Genomic DNA, 27912 nt, shown 5'->3' on the forward strand with positions numbered 1-27912 from the left:
TAGCTTCGGGATGAACAGGTATCTGGTATCTACCAGCTGCTCCGAAGATACTAAATTTTGAGTATTTTTGAGTCTGTCAATACGGATCAATCATGGCTTGAATGCCACAGCCTAGTTGAGTATTGCTGCTGACCATGTGCATCCCTTCATGGCCACAGTTTCCCCCATCTTCTATCGGCTGCTTCCAGCATGATGATGCACCATGGCTCAAAGCAGAAGTCTCTCAAAGTGGCTTCATGACCATGGCAATGAGTTCAGTGTTCCTCAGTGATCTGAGTCCAGTAGGACATCTCTAAGAGGGGGTAGAATGGGACTGTCTGGGTCATGTATCTTGTAGAATCCATACTATAAAGAATTGAGGCTGTCCTACCCAGTACTAGTATAGTGTTCCTAATAAATTGCTTGGTAACCATATGTAGTTGGGGCTGTATTTTTAATAGCGTGCAGTGTGTTCTTTACAGCACAAGGCCTGCTGTAATAAGCACTGCACATATGGACAACGCTATGTGGCCATTGTATCTGCTGTGGCTTCTCTGTCTAAGGCAGGCTTTTTTCTGCTCATGGATGGAAAGACTAAGCAAAGATGTGTGTGTGTGTGTGTGTGTGTGTGTGTGTGTGTGTGTGTGTGTGTGTGTGTGTGTGTGTGTGTGTGTGTGTGTGTGTGTGTGTGTGTGTCGGTGAGAGGTTGGCCTGGCAGCTGCTTAGTAATCTCACAGTTCCCTTGGAGAGCCAAGCCGCCTGTCTGCGCTCACCAGTGACTCAGTCGGCATCTGCCAGTGTAAGGCGAGTAGTGTCTCACAGGCTGAACGTGAGCGTGGGTGTAGGTGTGTGTGTGTGTGTGGGATCAACCTTAACTCCTGACCCAGAGTATGTGGGTAGTTTCTCACGGACTGAGTGTGTGTGTGTATGTTTGTGTGTGGGAAGTGTTTCAGGGATGACTTCAGTTGAAGGTGTTCTCTACAGTTCTGAAGTTTGGGCGTTAGCGTATTGCTCACAGTAATTATTCTTGCTTTAATGATATATTAATAATAATAATAATAATAATAATAATAATAATAATAATGACTAATACTACTGTAATAAAAGATTATGTACTGCTCATCATTGGAGATTAGAAGGAAACCTTTTTAAATGTTTTATTTAAATAAAGGTTTTTTAGTGGGGAAATCAGCAAGTTCTTAAATGAAATGGAAAGTTTGTGACCAGATTTCTGCTTTAAGATTTGATCACCGCTTCTCAAATGTGGTAAAATCTGGAAGTTCACCTTTTTCAAAGCCTAAATCTCAATGTTCTACAGTTTAGAATCCTCTACAGCATCGGATTCCCAACACCGGTGCTGGAGGAACTGCCCTGCCCACTTTAAGCTGGGTCCGAAACTGTGCCCTATTCACTATATAGTGCACTACTTTGGGGTACCTCCACCAGTTGCAGTAGGGCTGAATTTTCTGTGCACTGTAACAATCCCACAATGCACTGTAATATGTAGTGTAGAAGCGATGTACACTAATCAAAAGTGGAATACCCATAATTCATTGCATTGTTTAGTTTGAAGGTTTGTAGAGGTAGACCAACATTTTAGGCTCTTTATGGGATCAGTGCTGCCAGATTGGGAGGTTTCTTGCCAAATTGGGCAGATTTTGCAACACTGACATCAGGGCCCTTCATCAGGAGCTGAAAGATCACCATGCATTTCTATTGGTCCGACTTCTGATACAACGTAAGGAACATAAATCTTATTATGTTAATGTTTGGGAAATGGCAAAAATGGAGATAGAAGGTTTTTGACTGACAGCGATGATGCAAAGAATCATAATTTGCAAACATATACCGGGTTAGTAAGTGTGTGTAAGTGTGTATTAAGCATGTGTAAGTATGTGTTCCCTCAGTCTCTGGGTGAAGGTTTTCTTCCCCATCACTTCACAAAACACACCTAATGGCCCTGTCACAGCCAGCCCTGTTCTGAAGACTGATCCCCTTCCTCTGTTGTTCTGCGGCTCTGGAGGAGTGAATGCAGCTCTCGGCTGTTTAATTCTGTGCTCATTTCCAGCTGCGTGAACAGAGATGTTGTTCATGTGATCGATGAGGCGTTGCCTTGCTGCTCAGTGTTGGGCTCACAGCGGCTGACCATGAATGGCTAATGAGCATTAGCGTGTGGCTAATGAAAATGATGGAAAAGGGGATGAGGTTGGATGTGCGGCACACACACCATTATCGGTTATACACTCTTAAACAAAAAGGAGCTACAAAGGGTTCTTTGAGGGATGACATAGAAGAACCGTGGCGTCACTCATGGCGTAGACTCTGAGCACTTTATTAGGAACACTATACTAACACTGGGTCAAGCCTCAGCTCTTAATGGAATGAATTCCAGAAGATGTTTCTTCTGGTCCATGTTGACATGATCGCTCCAGGCAGTTCCTGCAGACTTTTCGGGAGCACTTTCATGCTGCCAATCTCCTGTTCTACCACATCCCAAAAGCGTTGTACTGGATTCAGATCGGCTGGCTGAGAAGACCAGTAAAAAAAAAAACATCGAACGAATCATCATGTTGTTGAAAACAGTTTGAAAGACTTTTTCTTTTGGACATGGTGCATAATCATGCAGGAATTAGTCGCTAGAAGATGGTAAACTGTGGACCTGCAGGGATGAACATGGTCAGCAACAATGCTATACTGGGCTCCGGCATTCCTTCCCAACACCATTACACCACCACCTGAACGAGGAGATGCACAGGTGTTCCTAGTAAAGTGTACAAATCCCTACATCTCCAAAAGTGGTCCATTTTCAGAAGAAGGACAGGATGTTCTGAACCTTTAATGTAACAGGATTTGATCCCATGCTGGAATTAGGAAGCCAGTACATGGGAAACCAGCCACTGCCTTTTTTCAAACTTCCGGAGATGCGGCATTGCCGAAGGAAAGCGGCAGGTCCCCAGCCCCACCACCATATTATATATATCATATTAAAGAGGCATGGCTCGGGATTTGAACTCACAACCTTCTGGGCCGTAGTGGTTGCGCATTAGGCCACTGAGCTGTGCAGAGACCCAGCAGCTGTTTCAAGCGAGATAATTTTTTGACGGGGCCACTGAGGTCTAAAGTTGAGAGAGGTGGGCTCGGGAATAGAAGGTTGCCGGTTCAATCCCCTGAACAGGCAGACAGCGAGGGCAAGGAAAGGAAAGGGACAGTGCTTTCTCCTGCCTCAACATTTACAGCTGAGGTGCCCAAGGCGTCCTGGATGCTGGGGTTGGGTGTTCGCACTTCCCCAATTCAGTATTGTGTGTGTGTGTGTGTGTGTGTGTGTGTGTGTGTTAAAGTGTTCTGATTTCAGTAAATGCTGTGCATTATGACCGCTGGGGCAGCTTAGTGTCCAGAGCTTTTCACACCTTCTGTTTTCAGCACCATCTTTGCGTGAGTGTGTGTATTTGTGTGTTCTAGCTTGTGTCATAAGGTGTGTGGCATTTCCTAGCCACCCGTAAATGTCAATAGAATGGTTGGTGGAGCCGGTTTCAGGATGTTTTAACACTGGTGTCATGACATGGCAGGCTCTCAGCAGCCTGAATGTTAATGCATGTGTGTCTTTGTCTCTCTGACACTTCACTGTCATCCTCTCGGAGATATGGTGTGTTTGTAGTAATGCTTTTTTTGTGTACAGGATACACTGCACGCTTGTATCTACAACAGAAACACAGAATCTCATGTTTCTGAAGTACCTTATTCACGTTGTCTTGTCTTGCAATGGAAGCATAGGGCACGTACACATATTAAAGAGTAGCTTTGTTTATGAGGGCTATATCACATATGGTTGTGGCAGTGTTGGGGATGGTTGTGTCTTGGAATTAACGTTGAGGCATCCCCATTATATCCTCTTGTTGGGATCTCGGCAACTAATCAGCACCCAAACTTTTCAGGTGTTTAAACCGCAATAGTTAGGGAACGAAGCACATTCATCTTCAGATGGTTTCTGATGGTCAATCAAAAATCTTATATCCTCATTTTTTGCCATTTTTCACTTTTTGATATAGATTGAATGGGGTAGTTGTTCTTCACATTGTTTTACAATTTTATGATGAATTTCTATAGCATTTGTTACAATGAATGTTGTCACAAAGCAGCTTTACAGAGATCTGAGCTTTTTTTAAACAAGCTAGAGGCAACAGTGGCAAGGAAAAACTCCCTCGGGTTGAGATGAAGATACCTTGAGGGGAACCCATTCTCCTCAGGTCGACATCGGATAATGATAATAATAATAATAATAAGAAGAAGAAGAAGCAAAACAGGAATAAAAACAACAATAAAACAAAACTGAATTAAGAAAAAATGGTTGCGTCAAGCCATACAAGATGAAAACATGAGATGATGAAGTCCATGCAGATAAACAATACACAGAATGACTTGGAATATGAGCTTTTTACATTGACATCCATTGAAAGTTAAGAATGCTTGTCCTTCTCCTGTAAAATTGCTGTTTTGGAGACGGAGTCGCTTTTTTGCATGACCGTGACCGTTCACAATCGTGTATTGTAATTTATTTATACATTATTTCCATCATGAAATATTAATATATTTATTGTGTGACTGACACCACATACATCAGTGCAAAAAAGGTGATGTAAAATGAGCTGGAGGTGTGCAATTCCACCAAGGAATCACCCCCAGTAGGCCCCTAAGCTTTAGACGCCAAAATCCTGGATTTAACCTGCCCTGGAGCAGGTCTGCTTAGGTTTCCATGGTGATGTGTCTTGGTATAAAGTGATCTTCACTATATGTCCAAATGTTTGTGGACACTCCTTCTAATGAATGCATTTAGCTACTTTAAGTTGCACCCTTTGCTGACACAGTTGTGAAACTGTGCACACACACACCTGCAACTTGTCTAGTCCCTGTAAAGAAGCATTACCAATAGAATAGGACTCTCTGGAGCAGATAAAGATGAACCTGTTGACACCCTGCTGCCTAATGCCAGGCGTGGGCTAGAGAGGTATAACCCCCCCACCCAGCCATTGGGCTGTGGAGTAGTGGGATTGACTATGTTCTCTGGAATGATGGATGGTTCCCCATCCAATACTTTCCAATACATCATCCTGACCTCACTAACGATCTTGTCGCTGAATGCATTCAAATCCTCACAGCAATGCTGCTCCAAAATCTAGTAGTAAGCCTTCTTACCTGGTGATTAGAGACAGTTACTCCAACAGAAGGAGGATAAACTCTTTATTTAATCCCCTTGATTTTTAGAAGAAACCATGAATAAGCGTGAAATCCTGCTTCTTGAGATCTGGCTCCTGCTCTTCAAACCAAGGAACAAAACTATGTTATTGGCATTGTATTGCCAAGGTTAGGTGGCACACCTTCAATGAGTTCTTGTGTGTTGGACTGTGAAACATGTGTGATTTGAAGGAAGAAAGGAGGCAGAAATAGTCCAGAGGAAATAAAAGTGGAACCTAAACCGTGGTCCTGGAGAGGGGGGCTAAACGAGGCACCATGCTGCTAGCCTACTTTACTCCAGAAGCTGCTAGTAACAGATGGCAGCTTTGTGGCACTGCCTCTGGAAGGGAATGGGAGTTATTCAGGTCTTTTTCTGTGGTGGTACGGTTCTTGTCCTGCATTTCTTTTTTGATGATTTGCATCCTCTAGACTTGTGAAGCCCTGAATCTCATGCTTAATAATCAGTATAAATGAGTGTTCTAGTGTTCACCAACTGACACCATTAACTAATGGTGATGTAGTGTTGGTCATTATTGTATATGCTTGCGTCTGTATCCGTATGAATAGCATTAAAGTGTCTGATATACAGCCCTGAGGATTTTAATGGAGCAAATAGGCAAGCAAGAAGATCTGTGGGACTCTGACAAGGGCCAAATTGTCTAGGTGGCTGGACAGCAGGGTCAGAACATCCTCAAAAACATCCAGCAGGTCTTGTGAGATGTTCCCAGTATGCAGTGGTCAATATGTATCCCCTCTAAGGAAGGACAACCAGTATACCTAAGTCTCCTAAGTCTCATTGATGAGGTACATGGAGGTCCCACCTCACAACATACAGGACTTAAAGGATCTGCTGATAACGTCTTAGAAACCGGACACAGTTCAGGACACTTTCAGAGGTCTTGCGGGGTCAGCACTGCGACAGGTCAAAGTTGTTTTGGCAGCACAAGTTATGCACCAGGAAGGTGGTGAGATATGGTGAAGAGATAACATGATCAAGCTTCCAGTTTCCTGGTTTAAATGAAAGAAGTTCGGTTGGTTTTGGTTTGGAGAGCTATCTTGTGTGTGTGTGTGTGTGTGTGTGTGTGTGTGTGTGTGTGTGTGTGTGTGTATACAGTGTTGGTGAGTGTGAATGAAGGAGTGTCATTGTCACAGTAGGAGCTGTGCAGGTGAGACACGAAGCAGCTGTTCAGTATCAGGATAGAGAGATGAGGGGGAAGGCAGGAGCAGACAGGGACAGAGTGTATTTTTGCAAGCACACTGCCAGATTACTCCACTATGTTCTCACACTCCCAGTACACTGACACTTCCAGAGTATCGCTCATAGTTTTATGCACACACACACACACACACACACACACACACACACACACACACACACACACACACACACACACAGTCACTCATACTCAGTCAAGCTGACATACACAGTATACAGTAGCTTACCAATCAGGACCCTCTACAGCAAAGTCTACTGTCTTCTAATACACGGTGCAGTTCAATGGCCTACTGCACTACTGTACTACACTGTATGTCCAAAAGTATCCAGACACCCCTTCTAACTAGTCACTAAAGCCTAAGGACATCAAGCCCATATGGACCGGACGTTTTAAAAAAGCACATGGGGAAGGAGTAATTAATGACCCTGTGGAGGCGGAGCTTAGTGAGGTAAGGTAGAAAGCAGCCAACCAGAGGATATTCTACTTTAGGTGTCGCCGTGGCAACCAGTGGGAGCCTTAACATTCTGAGGGGTGCCACCCACCGCTAGGTAATAGAGTAGTACAACACCCACTAATTCATTATCAATTGAGGCAGAGTTACTGCATTTTCAGCCTCTTGGTGGCGCACTAGCCTGGTTTGCAACAGCAAAAGTTGTCATTTACTGCCATTAAATGACTTTTGTGTACTCTCGCCTTTACAATGACAGTTTCAGAATCACGTTGACGCTTTTCTGACTGTAATCGGGAGGATGGTTTCTCTGTCGTTCGTACTCCAGGCTGAAACGCTGCTACTGAGGCTGAGATACTGAGAGAATCCTCTGCTTCTGATCTGGTCTACAGCTCATTCTCTGGATAAGCAATGACCCTAAACAAATGTCTGTTCATAGATTAGCTGCAGGACTGTAAGGCCTTTGTCTCCAACCAAAGCCTGTGTGTGTGTGTGTGTGTGTGTGTGTGTGTGTGTGTGTGTGTGTGTGTGTGTGTGTGTGTGGCGACATTTTGGCTCAAGTGCCCGCATCCAGTCTGCGGACTAATGTGTTCCTTTGGCAGCCATGTTGGATCTAATTTGGTGGAAAGGAGAGTCAGTAATGAGAGTAATCTCTCCGCTGTGCTCTCTGTGAATGCAGATAGGCTGTGCCAGGAGAGCTCGAGAGAGTCTGGGGGGTAGAGGGATGGAGGGATGGAGGGATGTTTGGGACAGAGACTGGCAGAGTATAAGAGGAAGTTGTTGTGAAGTAAGGGAATCTGGATGATTGAGAGGGTACGTCCCTCCCTCTGAAATATTCACTCAGTAGCTCTGTAGAGTTATTTAGCTTCAGGCTACCAATGGCTCCAACTGAATGGAGGATATAGGAGTAGGATGGAGAAGAAAGGGCATATGGATACTCTGTGATATGGTATTTGTTTGTGCAGTGTTTAGATTGAGTGAAGGACTCCTTTATTTACTCAATCATCCGCTCACTAACTCATTTACTTAATCACCCACCCATTCACTTACTCATTTACTCAATTATTCACCCGTTTAATCACTCATTTACTCAATTACCCACCATTTACCCAATTTCCCACCCATTTACTCACTCATTTAATCAATTACCCACCATTTACTCAATTACCCACCTGTTTACTCACTCATTTAATCAATTACCCACCTGTTTACTCACTCATTTAATCAATTACCCACCATTTACTCAATTACCCACCTGTTTACTCACTCATTTAATCAATTACCCACCATTTACTCAATTACCCACCTGTTTACTCACTCATTTAATCAATTACCCACCATTTACTCAATTACCCACCTGTTTACTCACTCATTTACTCAATTACCCACCATTTACTCAATTACCCACCATTTACTCAATTACCCACCTGTTTACTCAATTACCCACCATTTACTCAATTTCCCACTAGTTTACTCACTCATTTACTCATTCACTCATTTACTCAATTACTCATTTACTCACTCATTTACTCAATCCCCCACCGACTCACTCATTTACTCACTCGTTTACTCAATTACCCACCTACACACTCAGCCACTCACTCCCTCTCCATTCTGCGTGCACATGCACATGTGCCTCCCTGCTACATTAAAATGTGTGAAACAGTGGGTGTGTGTTGGGTCTCTCACACTGATTCACACAAAGCTGCTGCTGCTGCTGCTGCTGCTGCTGTTTTTCACTGAATGGATCAAAGTGTTTCTCTGGATGGGATTCCTTCACTGCCTCCACACAGATAACCGAGTTTCAGTGCAGAACCCTGGAAACAATGAAATTCTGTAGAACTCTGCAGGCAGTGGAACATCACTGCAGAACACTGAATTATAGAGCTGTATTATAAAACTCTACAGGCGATCGAGTACTGCTGTAGAACACTGTTGTCTTTTTAGCTGCTCTGCCTGTACCCCCCCTCCAGCTGTGCTCAGGTGGTACAGCCGGAACGTGCAGAGAATGGGAACACACTGCAGCAGAGTGTGGACTGCGGGGGAATTCCGACAGAGCCAAATATGGGCACGGAAGTCTTCCTCTCTCACCTCGCTGAGGTGGGATTCACGCTGCTGCTGTTGTGCGGAGGAGGCACAGCACACTCACACGCTCGCACGCAAACCTCCTTCTCTCTCTCTTTCTCTCTCACGCTCACACATAGAGCAGTAATATCTCATCTGAAATGTAAATTCAGAATGCTGCGGATGTGCCGCTCACTTCCGCCCAGTCTCTGAGTGCCCTGAGCGAGTCCGCTGCTGTTTCAGCCATCTGATTTGTGCCAGCAGTCAGCAGTTGCCACTAATGGCTGTGTGCCGGGGGGGAGAAATGCTTTGCACTCTGTCCATAGACTGCTGTGATGGGCTGATGCAGAGCTGGGTGGTGCAGATCATCAAATTCACCATCAGATTTTCCATGTACACTATATGGACAAAAGTATAGGGACACCTGCTCATTCATTGTTTCTTCCAATCAAGGGTATTAAAAAATAGTGTATCCAGCTTTTGTTGGAGTAACTGTCTTTACTGTCCAGGGAAGAAGGCTTTCTACTAGATTTTGGAGGAACATAGCTGGGAGGATTTGATTGCAGTCAGTGCCAAGAGCATAAGTGAGGTGAATGATCACCTCCCCATCTCATCCTAAAAGTATTGGAAGGAGCACCAACCATCATTCCAGAGAACACAGGTCTTCCACTGCTCCACAGCACAATGCTGGGGGGCTTTACACCCCTGTAGCCCACGCCTGGCATTAGGCGTGACGCCAGTAGGTGCAAGGTTCATGTGTTTACCTGCTTCAGTGGGCTCAAAGTAGCTGAATGTATTCATTAGAAGGGGTGTCCACAAACAATAGGACACATACGGACAGCAAACCCAAAGAAGTCTACATCAAACATTTTCAGCCTTTAGCTCATATGCTGTAATGCTCTAATACACACTGATTAACATATTAGCTATTTGCCTGCTGGGTTTAGCTGAGAATTGAGCGTTGAGTGTTTTACACAATAAAGACACTTTTACTGAGCTGAACTTCTAACCTTCACTCTACAGTCGTGTAATTTATACTGTGGGTCTCGGAGGACGTGCTGTATAACGGTGTTTTAATGGAAGATATGAAGACAATGCTGCTATGCTCTGTTTTTGACAAGAGCTAGCAGTTGGTCCTGTAGTCTCTTAGGCAGAGACGTCATCTCATACCAAGAATAACCTGAATCTACTGCATTTGCATGTCTTGTACCATTTAATTTCCCTTCTTTATACAAATCTGTGTATTTAGGGTAGAACTAAAACCGTGCTGACTCAAAAATGGCTGATAATACAAGGCCTTTGTCCAAATGTTTGTGGACACCCCTTCTAATGAATGCGTCTAGGTACTTTTAAGTCGCCCCGTTACTGAAACAGATGTGCGAATGCCCACACATAGCTTGTCTAGTCCTTGTAGTGAAGTAGCGCCAATCGAATAGGCACCATGCCTAGTGCCAGGTGTGGGCTAGAGGGGAATAAAGCCCCCAGAACTGAGCTGTGGAGCAGTGGAGGAACTGTGTTCTCTTAAATGATGGTTGCTGCTCCACACGATACTTTTGGGATGAGCTGGGGAGTTTGGGATCAGGTGGGGTGGTGATCATCCAATATCCTGACCTCCTTAGCAATCTCACTTTCACAGCAATGCTCCTCCAAAATCTAGCAGAAAGCTTTCTCCCCTGGACAGTAGAGAAAGTTACTCCAACAAAAGCAGGGTAATCTCTTTTTAATACCCCTGAGTTCAGAAGAAACAATAAATGAGTAGGTGTCCAAATACTTTTGTCAATTAAGTTTATTATAAGTAATCTTTTAGGCATTCAAAATTCAAAGTCTGTCGCCATCAACTGCATGCTATACATGTGACTAGTGCTCAATATTCCTTTAAATATTGCACTATTATGTGTAGGCCTACATATGGGCTTTTTTGAATTCTGGTCTTCCGTCAGCTTTACCTCTAATAGAGGCTACTTTCACTTGAGGGTGTTTTTCCATTCCAGCCTCTCCAGGTGTGTGTAGCTCTTGTGTAGAACTGATAAGATCAGTGTTGATTAGGCTCTGATTAAACAGTCGGAAGCAGTTGCAGGTGTTTACTGATTAAGTCTCTCTAAGACTCATTAGAGCTGTACTGGTTGTTGTACATGCATGTGTGACTAGTGGCATTTTGGGTCATAGTGACCTCTGTCCACTTGTAGGTCATAGAAAACAGAGGAGGGGTGGAGACGCAGAACGGAGTTGTTCGTCAGTCAGTCAGCTGAGGACCGTTGACCATGGATTGTAAAATATAATGAAGTTCTGAAACGCAGTGGATTGACTGTACAGGCCAAATCATACTGTAAACACACACGTTTTCAGAACTCACATTCACTGAGCAGCAGAGCAGCTTATTTACAGCTACATAGTGTAGCCATGGCCAGTACATAAGTGGCCAGTACAAAGTACGGGTGTGGACGGGATTCAATGCATATTGAGGAAGTATTGTAATCCCATCACTTACAGCACATTCAGAGGATGACGCATATGACCACATTATTCTTGTAGTGTGAACTACAAAGCGTCTCGATGCCCCCAACAGCCCAAAAGCACCACCTGCATCCACCCCATCGCAGCCCGAGCCAGAAAATACAGTAAACCCTCTTCCAGTCACAGACCATGTGATAGAAAAATCTCAAACAGCCCATAGTAGAGCACAGGAGCAAGGACTCGCTAGCTATTTCGCTGGCATAACAAAAGCAGTGAGAGAGTGGCGGGATTAATGGGTGCCATGCCCCTTCCCCTACAGAAATTATGTGTGATTATGACTATGCGTTTTATGCAGATCACCCTCAACAAGACCCCCGAGAACAATATTAATACTATGCGTGAATGGGGCCTATTGTACCTTAAAATGTCATCTTCAGAATGATGCTAATCGGGGTCTCCGTCACTGCCGTACTCCAGGCCGTAACGCTGCTGCTACTGCACTATGGAGCTTTGGTGGAGGAGCTGCAGGAGGAGAACCTCTCTCCAGAACTGCTGTGTAACGCTGCGTAACCCATAGAGTCATATTAGTGTAAAATCATGAAGTATTACTCTACCGCCTCAGTTCACATGCCTCTCTACCTTCAGATTGTCAAGAAATGCATGTGTGCCTCTGTCCGTGAGGGGATGCACAACACGCTATTTGTATTTACTGCAGTGGAGTAAAAATGACTTACACTACCCAGCTGTAGAGGGAGCCTGAGAGCAAAAAATACCAGTTCTCACAACAAGTAATGAATCTAACTGCTATGTTTGTTTGCTTGCTTGTGTGATGCGGATAGTCAGAAAGTTGATGCTTTTCTTTATGACATTTTAAGAGCGGTCCATAAAACCGCTGATACAGTAAACAGTGCTCAACTTCACCAAGTGTGTTTACGCTGACTCTACCTGTCCACTCCCACTCCGCTCGCAGATCAACTCGAATGCAATCTGTTTCGCCTCATGCTGACATTCACTCCAGCATTTATTTCAGAAAGAGACAGGAATACTCCCTCGGCCATTAAAAATCGAACTCTCCTCACTGGCAGAACATGAATTAACCTCAGATCATGCCTGATACTGTCTTCATTCATTATTTCCTAATGAATATGACTGCAGTGCAGCAATACTGGCCTGCACAGTAAGCTGTCATTAGTGTAATCAAAAATCACTTTATTTTGAGACGGCAGCTCGACTGTTGTTTTTTTCTAATTTGGAAAACTGCTCGACACAAAAAGCACAGGAAAAGACATGCTTAGTCACATTGATGTGAGCTGGGGAATGCACAACATACACTTTATGCACTTCTCAGCATAGCTGGGTTTCCCAAAAGTTCTTAGCACAAAGGTGATTTTTAAACGGAAGAGTGAGCATCACACTGATCTCTCTTTTTCTCTTCTAGTTTAGATGACCTGAACCCTGAGAAGGTTTGGGAAACTGGGCCCAGACGTTTACGAGCCACTTATCATATTAATCATTTGAAGCCTTGGTGTATTGTTCTGTTATTAATCATAATGAAGAAACTACTATGAAATACTATTAGTAACAGATGATATTGTTTTATGGCGTCCCACAGGGTTGTATCTTGGGGTCTATGAAATCGAAGTTAATTTAGAGAGTACTGCAGTTATGAGGGTGAAGAACTGTGGGCCATAAGTCTACAGGGTTTAAGAAGTTGTGCAAAAATACAGTGCAAATGTGAATATTATAATCTACACAGCAAAGATCTGTTCAATACTTACAGTATTCTGAAAACAACAAGTTAAAAAACAATAAATGGATAAACAATTAAATATAATCATTTTCAAGTTGCATTTTCTGTCAGATGTTCTGGTCACCACTTTTGGAACTTGATGCATTCAGGATATTCACATTGTTATAACCCCATTCCTAATCTGAGCCATCTTGACAAGAACCAAACTGTCCAAAACATCAGGTAAACGACAGGTGTTTTCTCAGTATGCAGTGATAAGTACCTACTAAAACTGCTCCAAGGAAGAGCAACCTGTGAACCGACAATAGGGTCACGGACACCCAAGGCTCAGTGATGTGATCCATGGAAGTCCCACCTAACAACGTACCAGACTTAAAGGATCTGCTGCTAATGTCTTGCTGCCAGATACCACAGGACACCTTGTGGAGTCCATGCCTCAGTGGTTCAGAGTTGTTTCGCAGTGCCAGGGGGACCTAGGTTTTAATGTTGTGGCTGGTTGGTGTATACAACAGGCTGATTTTCCCTTTCTCAAAGGGAAAAGTGGTGTCGGAAAAGGAAGCCTTATCTGACTTAAATTACGTAACCCTGCTTCTCTCAGGCTTTCTCAGGCTCTGTTTGTCAGCTGTCCCTCCGCGGTGCCAAATCCTGGATTTCTACCTCAGTCTCTCGCTCTTTCTTGCTCCCTCTCTCTGTCTCTGGGCCACCTTCACGCCTGTATTTGCTTCTCCGGACGCTTTTCTTATTTATGTATGTGTTGGTGCTCCTGCTCTTGGCTGCCTGCAGCTGGTGTTGTCAGTCTGATTAGCGCAGCTGGACGGCCTCAGCTGAGCCGCTTGGAGAAGTGGCCGGTGGATTACGTAAGGAATGGCAGGCAGGAGGAGAGCGAGGAAGCGTTCTGCATTACTTATGCCCCCTCCTCCCTCCCCCCAAGGGACGCATGATAAAGTGCTGCATTTCTGCTTCTTTGATGGTGTTAGCTGTGCATCTGGATTGTCTGGATGCCACGGTCACTTGTTAACGCTCTGCCGGTAACTTTGCCCTGTTTACAGAGACTGCATGAGGACGCCTTTATGCTCAGAGGCAGTATGAGCTGTACCTTCTGGAGCTTCTTAAAACCTTTTCCCTTACACTTTTAGAAAAGTGCAAAGGTCCACATCATAGAAACCTACTCCAATGCTACACAAATCAGCCATAACATTAAAACCACTGAAAGCTGTAAAGTGAATATCATTGATAATCTGTTTCCAATAGAAGCTGTAAGGAGGTGGGATGTACAGTATTAGGCGGCTAGTGAGCAGTCAGTTCTGGAAGTTAATGCCGTGTAAGGATCTAGATGACTGGGTCAGAACATCTCCAAATTAGGCAGGTCTTCTAGGGTGTTCCCGTATGCAGTGGTCAGTGCCTACCAAAAGTGCTCCAAGGATTGACCACCGGTAAACCGGGTCATGGGTGCCCGAGGCGCACTGATCCGATGCATGAAGGACCCACCTGACAGCTTACTGGACTTTTCACACTTTTCCAGACCCAGGAGCGCTTGCTCTGAGAGTTCGGTAAATTCGGTCAAGTGTGGAAGCTGTTTTTGAGACCAGGAGCGGTCTAGAGAACCGATCTCTGGTTCTACTGATAGTCGACTGGGTTGTGCTGTTCCTCACTGCTTGAGTGTTTGTATCCATTGAAAAAGTTTTAAGCAATAAATGGATGAACGCAGCCATTACATTTTGGATATATGTGCGCAGAAAAGTGACGTCCGATGATCGCTCCACAATCATCCACAATGAGCCCACCCCCTCTACCACAGGACACCATCAAAGATCTTATAGGGCCCTTATAAAGGGCCTACACAATATTAGACAGGTGTTTAGCCCCACCTGTTCCCAGTTATAAGGAGTGTTTCAGTTGGGACTGCTTTTTGAATGGGGGAAAATGCTGGCAGACAAACCAGAACAGAGGATATTTACATAGATCAATCTTAACGGTGCAGTAACAAAACCTGCCTGTTAAGTTAGAAGGGATACAGTGTTTTAAGTGGACCTCAGAGAACAAAAAGACATAACACTGGAAAATAATATAAAGATTTACTGCACCATGCCTCCATGCCAAGAACTAATCTACCAACCTCTATTTTAAGATTGTGCCTGACCTAGGGCTGGGCGATATGGTAAAAATACTATATCACGATATTTAAAGTCTTTTTTAACAATACACAATATTTGTCATGATAAATGTAATCACATATAAACCACTATTCAGATCATCTCCTGTCTTGAATACAGAAATTTATATTGAACATCTGCTGTTGTTAATCTAATTAAATCAGTCTAATTACACTGTTAGTAATAAAACCTGCAGCTGATCAGTGATTATTAAGCACTAACAGTCTCCCCCATCCTGAGAAAAGCATATGGTTATCATGATAACAACATTTATCACGATACAATAAAATATCATCATATTGCCCTTCTCTAGCCTGACCTATATGTGAATGCATCCATCCACAGTCACAAAGACACTGCAGAAGAACTCCAAGAGTGGCTATCTTACTTTGTTTGCCTCAGAGTGCTGCTTTCAACAGAAGTGGAACAGTAGGAGTCTCAGCTTCTCCTCAAAAATCTGTTGTTTTTGGCCTCAGTTGAGAGCCCAAACAGCTCCACTCCTCATGAAACCTGAAGTGGAACCTTTTTATGTTCAACCCATCACACTCTCATTATCCTCCTCTGCGTTTTAATGGCGGTTGGGCTAATTGTATTGAGTCAGTCTTTGTTATGTTTCTTTCAGTGGCTTTGCTCTGCTCCTTGGCCCGAATTCCGTTGCTTGAAAGCATCTCAGACCCTCTTTTCTCCTTTTCCCATCTTTCAGTGCCCCAAATTTCCTCCCAGTCTGTGAAAAAAGAGAAATCCCATGAAATGAGGACAAGGTGGGGAAAAGGTTACACTTCTCTTTGTGAGCAGAGGGAGATTTATTCTGATTAGAGCGAAGGGGGGTGTTTTCAATCATAAGGGTTTTTTTTAAGACCGAACAAATGGAATGTAAAGGGCAGCTGTGAGTGTAGGTGTGTGTGTGTGTGTGTGTGTGTTTGTGAGTCATTGGAAGAATGTAGTTCACCACACACTCCTGCGCCTCCTCAGCCCACTACTAGGCAGCCCAAGCCTGGCTTTGTGCCCATCACTCCTCTGATGGGAGTGGGCAAGAGTTAAGGGTGACTGTGTGTGTGTGTGTGTGTGTTATTTATTAGCGACCTAAATTGTAGACGTAGTGCTTACTTCTGGAGGCAAGCCAGGTTGGATTTGGTTCAGTGTTGAGTAGATGATGCTTGATTCTTTAGGAAATCATTTTGTGTAGCAACATTATGTAGCCATTGTACCGTAAACTAGCAGCTCCAGAGTGCTTCTCATGCTGATGGTCCTCTGACTGTAACAGGGAGAATAGCATCTCTGTCATTCCCACTCCAGGCCGGGATGCTGCGGGATGTAACTTTGGTGAAGCTGCCCGAGGCCTCTCTCCAGAACTGTGTATAAAATCATGTAGTGTTACTCAACCGTCTCAGTCCACATGCTTCTATACTTTTTAGATGCTGCTTCTGGAGCTCGCTCCATTTGTATTTACAGCAGTGATGTAAATGTGACTTACACTCCTCTCCAACTGTAGGGGGAGCCCTAGAGAAAAATAAATTCTCACATATTGCTGCTTTAAATGCATTGAAATGACCACCGATTTCACCATAGTTCAATTTTTTTTTTCAGTCAGTATTAATACACTAAATATGGAGAATCTTCTGCCTACAGTATGTATTTACCAAGTCCTTGTTTCTGTTTCAGTCCATCATGGAGCAGTTTAACCCCTGCTTGAGGAACTTTGTGGCCATGGGGAAGACCTATGAGAAGGCTCTCTCCAGTGAGTACAGCAACCACTTTTCACATGCTTACACACCCAAGCAATCAACTGGCTCACTCTCCATGCCAGTCTCAGGGTTATGAATCAATGTTCTCGTCCATGATTATCTACCTTGAGAGCTGTATTGGTGAGACTCCACAAACAATCCTCTGGAAACATAACCTAACCTATTTCATTGAGAACAGTAATCATGTTACGTCTCTTAAATGTACTGTATGTTGTACTGTACTGTACTGTTTGTGGGGGTGTTGGCTTCCTCTCCTGTAGTGATGTCATCCCATCCGCTCTCCCCGTCATCCCTCACCCATGGCATGGCCCGCTTCGCCGACTGTTCCGTCACTATGTTCAAGGGGCACCTTTACACGTGTGTATGTGTATTTGTTTCGGTTCATGTGAGTGTAAGTGTGCGTTTTCGTGGAGTTGCCTGCCAACATAGTGGAAGTATATGAAGGGTGGTCAAAGCTAACATGTGCAGAGGGCAGTCATAGCTGGGTGGGTGAGGCATAGCCTTGATGTACGCAGGGGAACCAAAGCCAAAATGTGTGCAGGGAAGCAGGGAATGCAGAAAATGGAGCACGGGGCAGGCAGAAGTAGGCCAGGTTGAGTTTTGAGTTAGCACAGTCCCTAAGAGGGGTGGGAGGGGAGGGGGGGGGGTGTTGGGAGGACAGGGCAGAGAAGTATCCAGGACGAGCATGGTCCAAACCTGCAAGGAGTGCAAATAGAAGCATGATTTTAGGCTTAATTTGAACGTGTTCAGTAGATGATGCTTTTTTATGTATTTATGAGCCTGTAAGTCTTTAAAGCAGTACTTATTATTGTAACTGATTGAAACTACTGAAAGTAGTGCAAATACAAGCATGATTTTAAGCTTAATTTAATCCAATAAACCATTATCTCTGAACCTTTAAAGCCTGTAGTATTTACTATTGTAACTATCAGTGGACAATAGGCTCCATTGAAGGCTACTTCAGGACCACGGACAAGGCTGAACTCCAGTTCTGTGGTGATTCACCGCACTTCACCTAGCAGCTCAAGCCTTCCTCTCTTTTTATGTAGTAGAGAAACACAAAATAAACCAAGTGTGTGAGTGTGTGTGTGTGTGTGTGTAAGTGTGTGTGTACCCACATACATACCCATGCAGCCTGTTAGATAAGGTTAAAAATAGTGCCGACTCCCATTGTGGGACTTGCTTTCCATCATTGCCAGCCTGCCTGGGCAGCTGCCACAGTGGGTTGGAGGACCTATCCCAGACTGACTGTGCGGGTACTCGTTTAGATAGTAAATACACCAATTCTCCTAGGCTACAGGCTGGAAACCCTTACCAGTGCCTTTTTGAGTATTGCAGATGGGAGCCCTCAAGTGTGGCTTAAGTGTAAACTTGTACAAATGGGATTGTGGCAAATAAATGAGGATTCTCTTTAATAAGCAGTAACCACTGTACTGTCCCACATGGTTAAGCACAGTAGTCCCCAACCCTGTCCCTAGAGATCCACTTTCCTGCAGTTCCAGCCTAAATCTAATGCGCCTGATCCAACTACTCAAGTAGCACAGATCAGTTTCAGTCACGGTCAGGTATGGCACACTACCCAAATGTTTGGGAGTGTTGGTGTGCTCTGGTCTTGGTACAATTGGAATTGAGATCTTCAAGGACATACGTCTACAAGTGTAGGGTTGGTAAGCATTTTGGTAACTACTGTTATATACCTGATTGGTCTTCTCAGCGTCATCATAGTCTCACAAACCAGAAATTATATATTTAACTATACTGTCTGACATGGTCTAGCACAGTAGTTACCTGTCCTCAGAGAACTCCAGAGTCTCCAGCCCAGATCTGAAGCACCTGATCCAACTTCAGTCCTCCAGTCAGATGTGTTCTGACTCACCTAGTATGGCCAACATCCCAAATGTTTGGGTTTGTTGGTGTTTGATTGAGAACTTTGGTCAATGTGCTCTGGGCTTTACAGTTGCAATTGAGAGCTTTAAGGAGATACATCTCCAAGTGTAGGGTTGGTGACCATTGGGAGACCTACTCTTATACACCTGATTGGTCTCACCAATCAGTATCTACTGTACTGTCCTACATGGTTTAGCAAAATTGTCACCAACTCTGTCCCTGGATATCCACCTTCCTGCAAACGAAGGTAAACTAAAATGAATCAATGTGAATGATGGGGAGCTGTCTAGATCTAGAAGAACTGGAATGAAGGAGAGCCTTTTAGAATTGTGAGAGTTGTGAGGCATTCTGGGAGGACCTTCAAGAAAGTGCTTCTTTCATCCACACTTGTCCTAGAGCAGTGGGAATAGGCAGAACTTTCTAGGAAAGTTTCAATAGTGAATAGGAATGGCACACCAACCAAACCATTGGGTTTGTTGGTGGTTAATAGAGAGCTTGGGTTGATGTGCTCTGGACTTTACAGGGAATTGACGAAATTTCAACCTCATTGGTCTCATCAGCATCTTCCTAGTTTTGTACCAGACTTCTGCCTACTATCATAGGATGTTGTGTATGTTGTAACTTAATGTGGGCAAGAACTATCTACATTTAGAGCCCATTTGTTGGTTTTCGCAGACATACAGGAGCAGAAAGGGGTTCTGACAATAAAAAATATCCATCTTCAAACATGATATATCTCATTTACTAGCATTTAAAGACCTATCACTCGTCCTACAGTACCCCTGCTTTGCATATTTTGGTGCTCTCCCTGCACTAATACACCTGATCCTAATACAAGTAATCGGCTAATTCACAATCCCTTCCCGAACTGAAGTGAGTGTGTTAGAGCAGGGAAACCACAGAAAAAAGGACAGGGGTACTCCAGGACCAGCATAAGGAACCGTGCAAAACACGAAATTGTAAAAGATGGTGGGTCTAGAGGACCTGATGGTCAGCTGCTAGTCTACTGTACACCAAAGCTGAACACTGTAGAAGCTAACTGCTTGGGTCCAAGCAGCTGTCATGCCTGAAGTCTGTGTACTTCTGCATCTGGCTCCCTGTAAGTGCTGCAAGAAAGTACCAAAGATAGACAAAAGGAGCTTCTCCTAGCAACTGAGAATGAGTTTAAACAGAAAAGCTAGAACGAATGAGAAAAGGATCAGAAATGGGTTATTTTAGGGCCTGTATTAAGAGGGGAATGGGGCTATGGTAGCTTAAATCATCTTGGAGCATGTTTGGATGTAATTTGGGAGTGAAATTGAGTTCTTCTCAAGTGCTTGGAGCCAGTGGTGGTACTGGTTAACCCCGTAATCTCTAGTAGTGTTCAAATATTAATTTTAAATCTAATAATAACTACACTGTTGTGGGCCTTCCGAGAGGTCTCGTAGAGTCGAAAGGGTTAATTCTCGCAACTAATCTAACTAAACTAAGTGTGTGTTTCATTTCCTCTTGGCGAGGGTGTGCCTCTCGTCTATAAGCTTTGTTCTTCATGCTCTGGTAATCCTCTTTTCTCCAAAGGCCCCCTTCCTTCACTCTCCCACTTCCTCTTCACTTCACAGCCTGTTTCCCTCAGGGCACTGGAGCAGCAAAGCCCCCAGATTTCAGCCCCTAATCTCCCCTGAACCAGGACACATAGCGCTCTGAGTGAGTCTGGGCAGTCGTACCTGGCCAGCGGCTGATGCAGGCGGCTTACATGCAGTACACCCATCACTTCCGCTTACCATTTCATTGCATTGCAGATTACGCTGGGCCATGCATTGTAGAAACTGTAATAGGTTATGGTACCAACGTCATGGAGTGGGCCTACATGTCTTGAATGTAACAAAATTATACAGTTTTATTGTTTTTCTGAGCTGATTATTATATTTTGAGTGGAAATTAAGTGGTCGCGTGCATATCTTGTGCTAATGAGTGCCCAGCGTGCTTATCTTTGCAATCCCTTCAAGAAGCAATATTGCAGAGAATGTGGAAGAGTTTGAACTGAATGGCTTGGATTTATGAGAATGAATTATTAGTATATTTAAATACACTGTTGATTTTGAGGGTAATATGGGTAAATTACCCCTACTCCCCCATTGATGACTTACTGAACTTATTCCAATGCATTTAATTAGGGTGACCATATTTTGGTTTGAAATAAGAACACTTGGAACATTTTAATACATAAACATTTTATTTATTTACCAAAACTAATAAACAACCATAATAACCTATGTTGCTACATTATTTAAACTAAATTAATAAAAGTCTTAAAATAAAATAAGTAAATAGAATATATATATATTTTCATGTCAATATAAAGAAAACTATTAATAAATACATAAATGAAATAAAAGGAGCATTTTTCTAGGTAATTTGTGGTTATTTACATTTGTGTTCAGGTATTTTTAGGTTGTGGTCAGTTGACTGTGGTGGGAAGTAGTTTGACCAGTGGTTGATGTAGATTAAGATACATGTAGAACAACAGTGGTGGTTAGAAAGTGGAACTTAAGCAGTTTGACCAATGGTTGATACAGATGCAGGTACATTGGCGGTGTGAAGGTGGGACCTGAGCAGTTTGACCAGTGGTTGATGAAGATGTAAATGCATAAAGACCAATAGTGGCGGTGAGAAGGTGGGACTTAAACAGTTTGACCAGTGGTTGATGTAGATGCAGGTACATGTAGACCAATAGTGGCGGTTAGAAGGCAGGAGTTGAGCAGTGTAATCAATGGTTGATGTAGATGCAGGTACATGTAGACCAACAGTCGCGGTGTGAAGGTGGGACTTAAAGCGGTTAAATGAAACATGAAATCAATGTAAAACTCTGGACATATGGTCACCCTAATTTAATTGCAATTATGCCAGATGTTGACCTTTTGCTAACGACTGCTTACATTTGTAAAATTGTGCAGTATTATAGGGAATGTTGTTGATTCTGAGCTGAATGGCTTAAATTAGTTAAATTGATGATTTTCTGATCTTGTGATTCTTGTAATGGCCATTGAAGTGGGTTTCATATCTTGTGCATCTGCTTAGCATACTAACCTTTGCGAACTCTTTAAATGATCATTAAAATGATACACTGTTGATTGTTTATGTAGGTAATATGGTTAAATTGCTCTTATTATCCTGTTGATAAACTCATTCTAATACACTTAATGGCAGTTAAGGCAGATGTATACCTTGTGCTAACAACTGCTTAGAATACCAACCATTCAGAGCCTTCTGATGAGCTGCGCTCCCTGGTTTGGGTTGATTTTGTTTGTCTGATTTCGGATCAGATGATTAGGTCGTGAGCTGTGAAAGGCCACAGGTTGGCATTTCGTATTCCTGGATAAGTTGAAGGGTGCGGATTTGTGTGGAGTTTACTGAGGAGATTCTGCTTTTGTTCATTGCTCCCCAATCCCAAGCCACTCCCCTCCCACACTCTCCTTCAGAGCCATCATAGAACACAGCTCTTTAATTTTACCCCACCACCACACCTGTTGTCATAGATTGCGGAAGCCATGGGTTGAGGGATGCTCCGGGGGTCGGAAAGTTCTAGGACATTCCCGTCTCTGATGCCCCTAATGCTTCCATGTTTTCAGGTGTGACATTTGCAGCAAAAGGCTACTTCGACGCTCTGGTGCGGATGGGCGAACTGGCCAGCGAGAGTCACGGCTCTAAGGACCTTGGTGAGTTGATTAGACTGTAGCTGCAGTGGCCCCTGTGGTTGGGAGGGGAATTGCAAGGAGAATGGCCCTCAATACTTCATGTGTGAATGGTCTGAAATGTCTCATGCATAGTGCAAATAGTGTGGCCATTCTGAAAACCCAGTATTTGGACACACACTCATATATACACACTCATACACAGACAAGTAAACACAGTCAAACACAGTCACAGAGCCAACGTAAATAGATTTGCTTTTCAGCACAATGCAGTTCCATTGTTTTCACTCTGTCTCTTGTCTAGTTTTCTTCCAAAAAGCATGGCTGTGCTTTTGAAGAAAATGAGAAAATGATTATGCAAAACACCCCAGAGCTCATCTCATTTATGCATTTAGATTTAAGACAAGTTAGATGAGGAAAGACCTTCTTAACTCTTCCAGACTGAAATCATTATGCATTCATGTATGGCAGTTTACCATAATCATTTTTTTTTCTTTACACAACAGCATAAAAAACACTGTATACGAGAAGTCAAGACCAGATACTGTATAAAATGCATTGATGATGTTTATATGTACTGTATACCTGTGTGCTCCTGGTGCCCCAGCCGTGTTTTCCTACTCACAGACTAATGCCAGACATGTTGTTTGAGATCTAATAGAGAGATCAGACAAATTGCTTGGGGCAGTGTAACGCAACGGAGATCAAAGGCCCAAAACAAACCCATTGTTTAGTCTACATTGTGATGTTTGGAGACACTGCTTCTAAAGATGTCTTCATTTGCGCACCTTAATGGGGAATAATGATACATATAATATTAAGCTTTTATAGGGAATCATCTTTATGACACATATTATATATATATATATATATATATATATATATATATATATATATATATATATATATTAAGCTAATGTTATATAACCCTGTCTTTATCAGCACTCATGTCTGCTTATTATAACATTAAAGTATAATGATCCATACATTTACATATTGCTAGTTTATATATGTTGAATAGTTTACAGTTTTCTGACACGTACATGTTGAGTATTCTACATATTCCTAATTTATACATGCTCATTATTGTACATATTCCAAATGAATACACATTGAACACTTATACACATACCCAGCCTGTACATGTTGAATACTTTACACATTCCCAATTTATACATGTGGCAGTTCCTACATATTCCCAGCTTATACATGTTAAATACTTTACATTTTCTCCTTTTTACATGTTGAACACTTTACACATTTATCTATTTAGACATGTTGAATATTTGACATTTTCTCAATGTATACATGTTGAATTACTTTACATATTCCCAGTGTATACATACTGTATTGAATATTAATACATATGCACAGATTGTGTTGAACATTGATCTACAGCATATACCTAACTAGGGCTACATCATATTGAAAAAATAAATAAACTAACATTGCGAAATTGTTATTCTGCTATATATATATATATATTGCAATATTTAAAAAATACAGGCTTTTCCCCAGTTCTCTCCAAGAGTCAATGATCCAACATATCATGATATTAATAATGTCCTCTGTGTATCTGGGATTGGAGTAAAAGAAATTATATTCAGCAGATATGATCTGCCTCTGGTAGATCTGTCATGGAAAATGAGAGCATTGTGAAATTTCCTTTTGTATCAAAAAGTCGTAGCATGATGTTTATAGTTTAATTTGCCTTATGTGATCTTGACCGTCCTGCAGGGTGACCATTGCGGTGACTATGCTGAAATGAAATATTGTGCAGCTCTATGTTTGTTGAGTATTTAGTCCTATCTGCACTGTCCAGTGAAAAACTTGTATCTCCAGTATTGTGAGTTTACAGGAGAAGGCAAAAGTGCTCTTAACTCTGAATGGATGTCAATGTGAACTAAGAGTTTCCATTCCATATTCCAAGTAGTTTAGAGCATTTCTATTGGCCATTTCATCCAGAAGTGTTTACCCAGGGTACAGAAGCAGCTACAGGGTTCAAACCATGGAGAAAACAAAAAATGGGCAAAAATGGAGATACAGCAGCAACATATTCCTAACCTATAGACATTCCCAACTTCTACATGTTGAACCCCTACACACCTTCACAAATTGACAAACTAAGCATGTACTGTGTTGAGTACTTGTACATCTACGCTGCTTATAAGTGTTGACTAAGTGACTAAGATAAGTGTACACATGCATAGCCATCTTAGAACATGTAGATTTTGGCAGTATAGTGCTAGATTCTCAGGTAAGGAAGGTGGGCTAGAGAGGTTGATATTGCAACAATCTTTTTTGTTCACTCTGTGATAAACACAAAGCCAGCTTTAGACGGATGTCGGCACTATGTCTATCGGCCTAGTGATACCGTGAGCAAATGCGAGAGGTTTGTGGTAACAGAAAGTGTCTGGAGAGGTTTGATGGAGTCCTGTGTGGACCCTCTGCACCGTAATGTCTGCTCCCTTACTCCACTGCTAAAAGCAAATCTGAGTTATGACAACAAATCTTAGTGGAAGTTTTAATCTGGCAGGAGGGGAAGCAGGAGGAAGCCAGGGGTAGAGAGAGAGATGGAGAGAGCTGGACGAGTGCAATGTTAAAGCTCCTTTCTGCTTTCATTATTCATTACTGGGACATTTTTTTTTCTCACCTCTCGCATGTCTCTGTGGCTTCATCTCTTTTCATTTTCTCCCAGACTGCTTTTCTCTGAATGCATATTCAACAGAGTTCACATTCTCCTCTTCTTCCCATCCCAGCAGGAAAGCAGCATTATTGAGAACGATCATTGTTATCTCTGCTGATGCCATTAGCTGATATCCAGCGTTTTCAATATCTAAACGAGGGAGTAGAGCAGAATTTGACTTCCTGAAGAAATCTGTTTTGCAGTGGTTTAGTGTTTGTGAGGCAGGACTGCTGGCTGAGCCCCGTCTCAGACAGATACAGGAGTGTGGAATAACAGGGCTTGAGTGGCAGTAAGGGAAACTCACAGTTATCTGATTCATTCGACCCAGTCATTCAAAGTGTGTGTGTGTGTGTGTGTGTGTGTGTGTGTGTGTGTGTGTGTGTGTGTGTGTGTGTGTGTGTGTGTGTGTGTGTGTGTGTTCATAAGTCATATTCTTTTGAAATGCTCCTGACTCTGTAAAGGGCACATTTATTATTGAATAATATTGCACATATTGTTAAATCATTTATACATGTGAGGTGTTCTCAAGTAGCAAAAATGTTATGTAACAGCAGACATGTAACAGCAGACATGTAACAGCAGACATGTTAATGCATTAGATAAAATTATGCCATTATTTCAACCCATTTTTCTCAGGAATAAGGGTTTTTACTGTAGAAAGTCTAGATCCCATTAGAATAGATGCAGGTAAGCAGAAATCCAGTAAAATTAACGAGAGCTTCTCATTCTGAAGAGAGAAAGTAGTGAGATCTTGTTGGTGAGCTAGTCTGAAGAACAGAGCTCGGTTCCTCCAGGTTTCTCCTGGACGCCCCCAGTCCAGCCAGCACAGCGTGGAGGATGTGTTCAACTCCATCAGCAGCAGCAGCAGCTCACCTGATTTACCATCAGTAAGCCCTGATTTACCACCAAACCAGGTGTTGATCTGAGGAGAACTCTAAATAATACTAGACTCCATGAGGAGTAGACCAGTATGACCGTACTCTTCCATACACCTGCAGATTCAGCTGCTTCCTTCACACTGTGGCCTTTGGTGTGCCCAAATGCAGTCGCTCCTTTTAGCCAATATGTGTTTACCCTTCTGTATTTATTGTGTGCTTGTATGCTTTCCCTCTTTCCTGGCTGCTAAAATAATAGGTGCCAAAATAATGTATGTGTGTGTGTGTGTGTGTGTGTGTGTGTGTGTGTGTGTGTGTGTGTGTGTGTGTGTGTGAGAGAGATTTGAGCTATAAAGGGCTCTCCTCCTCTCTATTCAGAATGCTTACAAGCATGGATGAACTGGGGTGCATCATTGATGCCATCCCTTCATATCAGAATTGCCTGCAGCTCTCAGGGCTTATCTTTTAAGCAATGACTGTGTCCACACGTGTGTGTGTGTGTGTGTGTGTCTCTCTGTGTATTTGTGTGTATGAATCTTGTCACATGCTGAACAATGTGTTTCACATTCCATTTCCTAAGTGCAGCCTCTCTCTCTCTGTCTCTCTCTATGTCTCCCTCTCCCTCAGTCTCTCTCTCTCTCTCTCTTTCTCCCCCCCCTATGTAGAAGATTCCAGATGGTGTACATGTTTAAGAGCCACACCTTCCACTTTCTGTTCTACATACACACCCTTCCTCTACCTGTTTCTTGCTATAGGTACACTCAGAACCACTTCTTTAGACCTTTAAAAGGTAGTAGAGACACCCGTACCACTGCAGTACTGTACTGTACGAGAGAGAGATAGAGAGAGAGTCAGTCAGTCAGTGTACGTGTATTTGTCTTTAGAGAAGCAGCTCTGTGCACTAGCTGGAAAATGAATGGGGCAGGGCTCGCTGCTTGGGCCCTGTGCTCTAACAACTGTACAAAATGAGATTAAGGCAAGCATAAAACATGAATCACTGCTAATGACATTATAGTGTGAAAGAGAGAACCGTGCAGTGAAAGTGTTGACCTGATACACTCTCTTAAAGAAATGAGAGCCATGGAGATACTAGGAACAATGCACGTTGTTGATGGCCACTGCCGATTCGGTCCTTAAATAATTACCACTAAATTTATTCACATCATTTATAATTGATGTGTTCCATCTTCAGTGCCTGTGATGACTGCTGCATCCCAGCAGGCTCTGGATGTCAGCTTGGCCTCAGAAAGACTTCTGAATGAATGAATTTTAGCTGAAAGTGAAAATTAGCTTGACGTCAAGCTCCAGCGTTAGGCAGACGTCAAATTTTGGTTACTTAACACCATGGTTTAAAGGTCCAATAAGTGTAACTGGAAGTTAGTTAGCTAATGTATCCGTTTGAAATGTTCGGGAGAAAATGAGCCACTTCGGCATCTGTCTTGAAGTCCTTCTGGGCTCTAAGCTGCCTCCATGTATCAAACGCATTGCCAAAATTTACTCTTGTTTTACCCAGTCTCTGGTCATTGAGCTTTTTAGATGGATGCTGAGGCTTTTAAGGTTGAGTAGCACCTAATGCTGTTTCTGCAGATCCAGGTTGCTCGCTCTCTTCCATGGCTGAGGCACGCTGGGTTTCCTTGCGATTGTGATTCGTTGGGAAATGGGCAGGATTGAAAGCTGGAGTTCTGCACCGTGCCTGACCATTCAAAGACCAACATACAGTCTGAAGCACTGCTGTCATGAAACTCTAGTGCTTA

At 43.0% G+C, this 27912-nt stretch overlaps 1 protein-coding gene across 7 annotated transcripts in view; it reads left to right on the top strand.

Annotated features, from left to right (window-relative positions):
* The window catches only part of baiap2b (BAR/IMD domain containing adaptor protein 2b), a 98510-nt gene that overhangs the window by 6046 nt on the left and 64552 nt on the right, over positions 1 to 27912 (top strand). For 6 of the 7 annotated variants that reach the window (XM_072666986.1, XM_072666992.1, XM_072666987.1 and 3 more), the window contains exons 2-3: positions 16957 to 17032; positions 22535 to 22621. In XM_072666986.1, coding sequence (XP_072523087.1) covers positions 16957 to 17032; positions 22535 to 22621 — 163 coding nt within the window. The remainder of the gene's footprint in view (positions 1 to 16956; positions 17033 to 22534; positions 22622 to 27912) is intronic. The other variant, XM_072666990.1, reaches the window with a different exon arrangement.

Source organism: Salminus brasiliensis, chromosome 22 (genome assembly GCF_030463535.1).
Source record: "Salminus brasiliensis chromosome 22, fSalBra1.hap2, whole genome shotgun sequence".
NCBI lineage: Eukaryota > Metazoa > Chordata > Actinopteri > Characiformes > Bryconidae > Salminus > Salminus brasiliensis.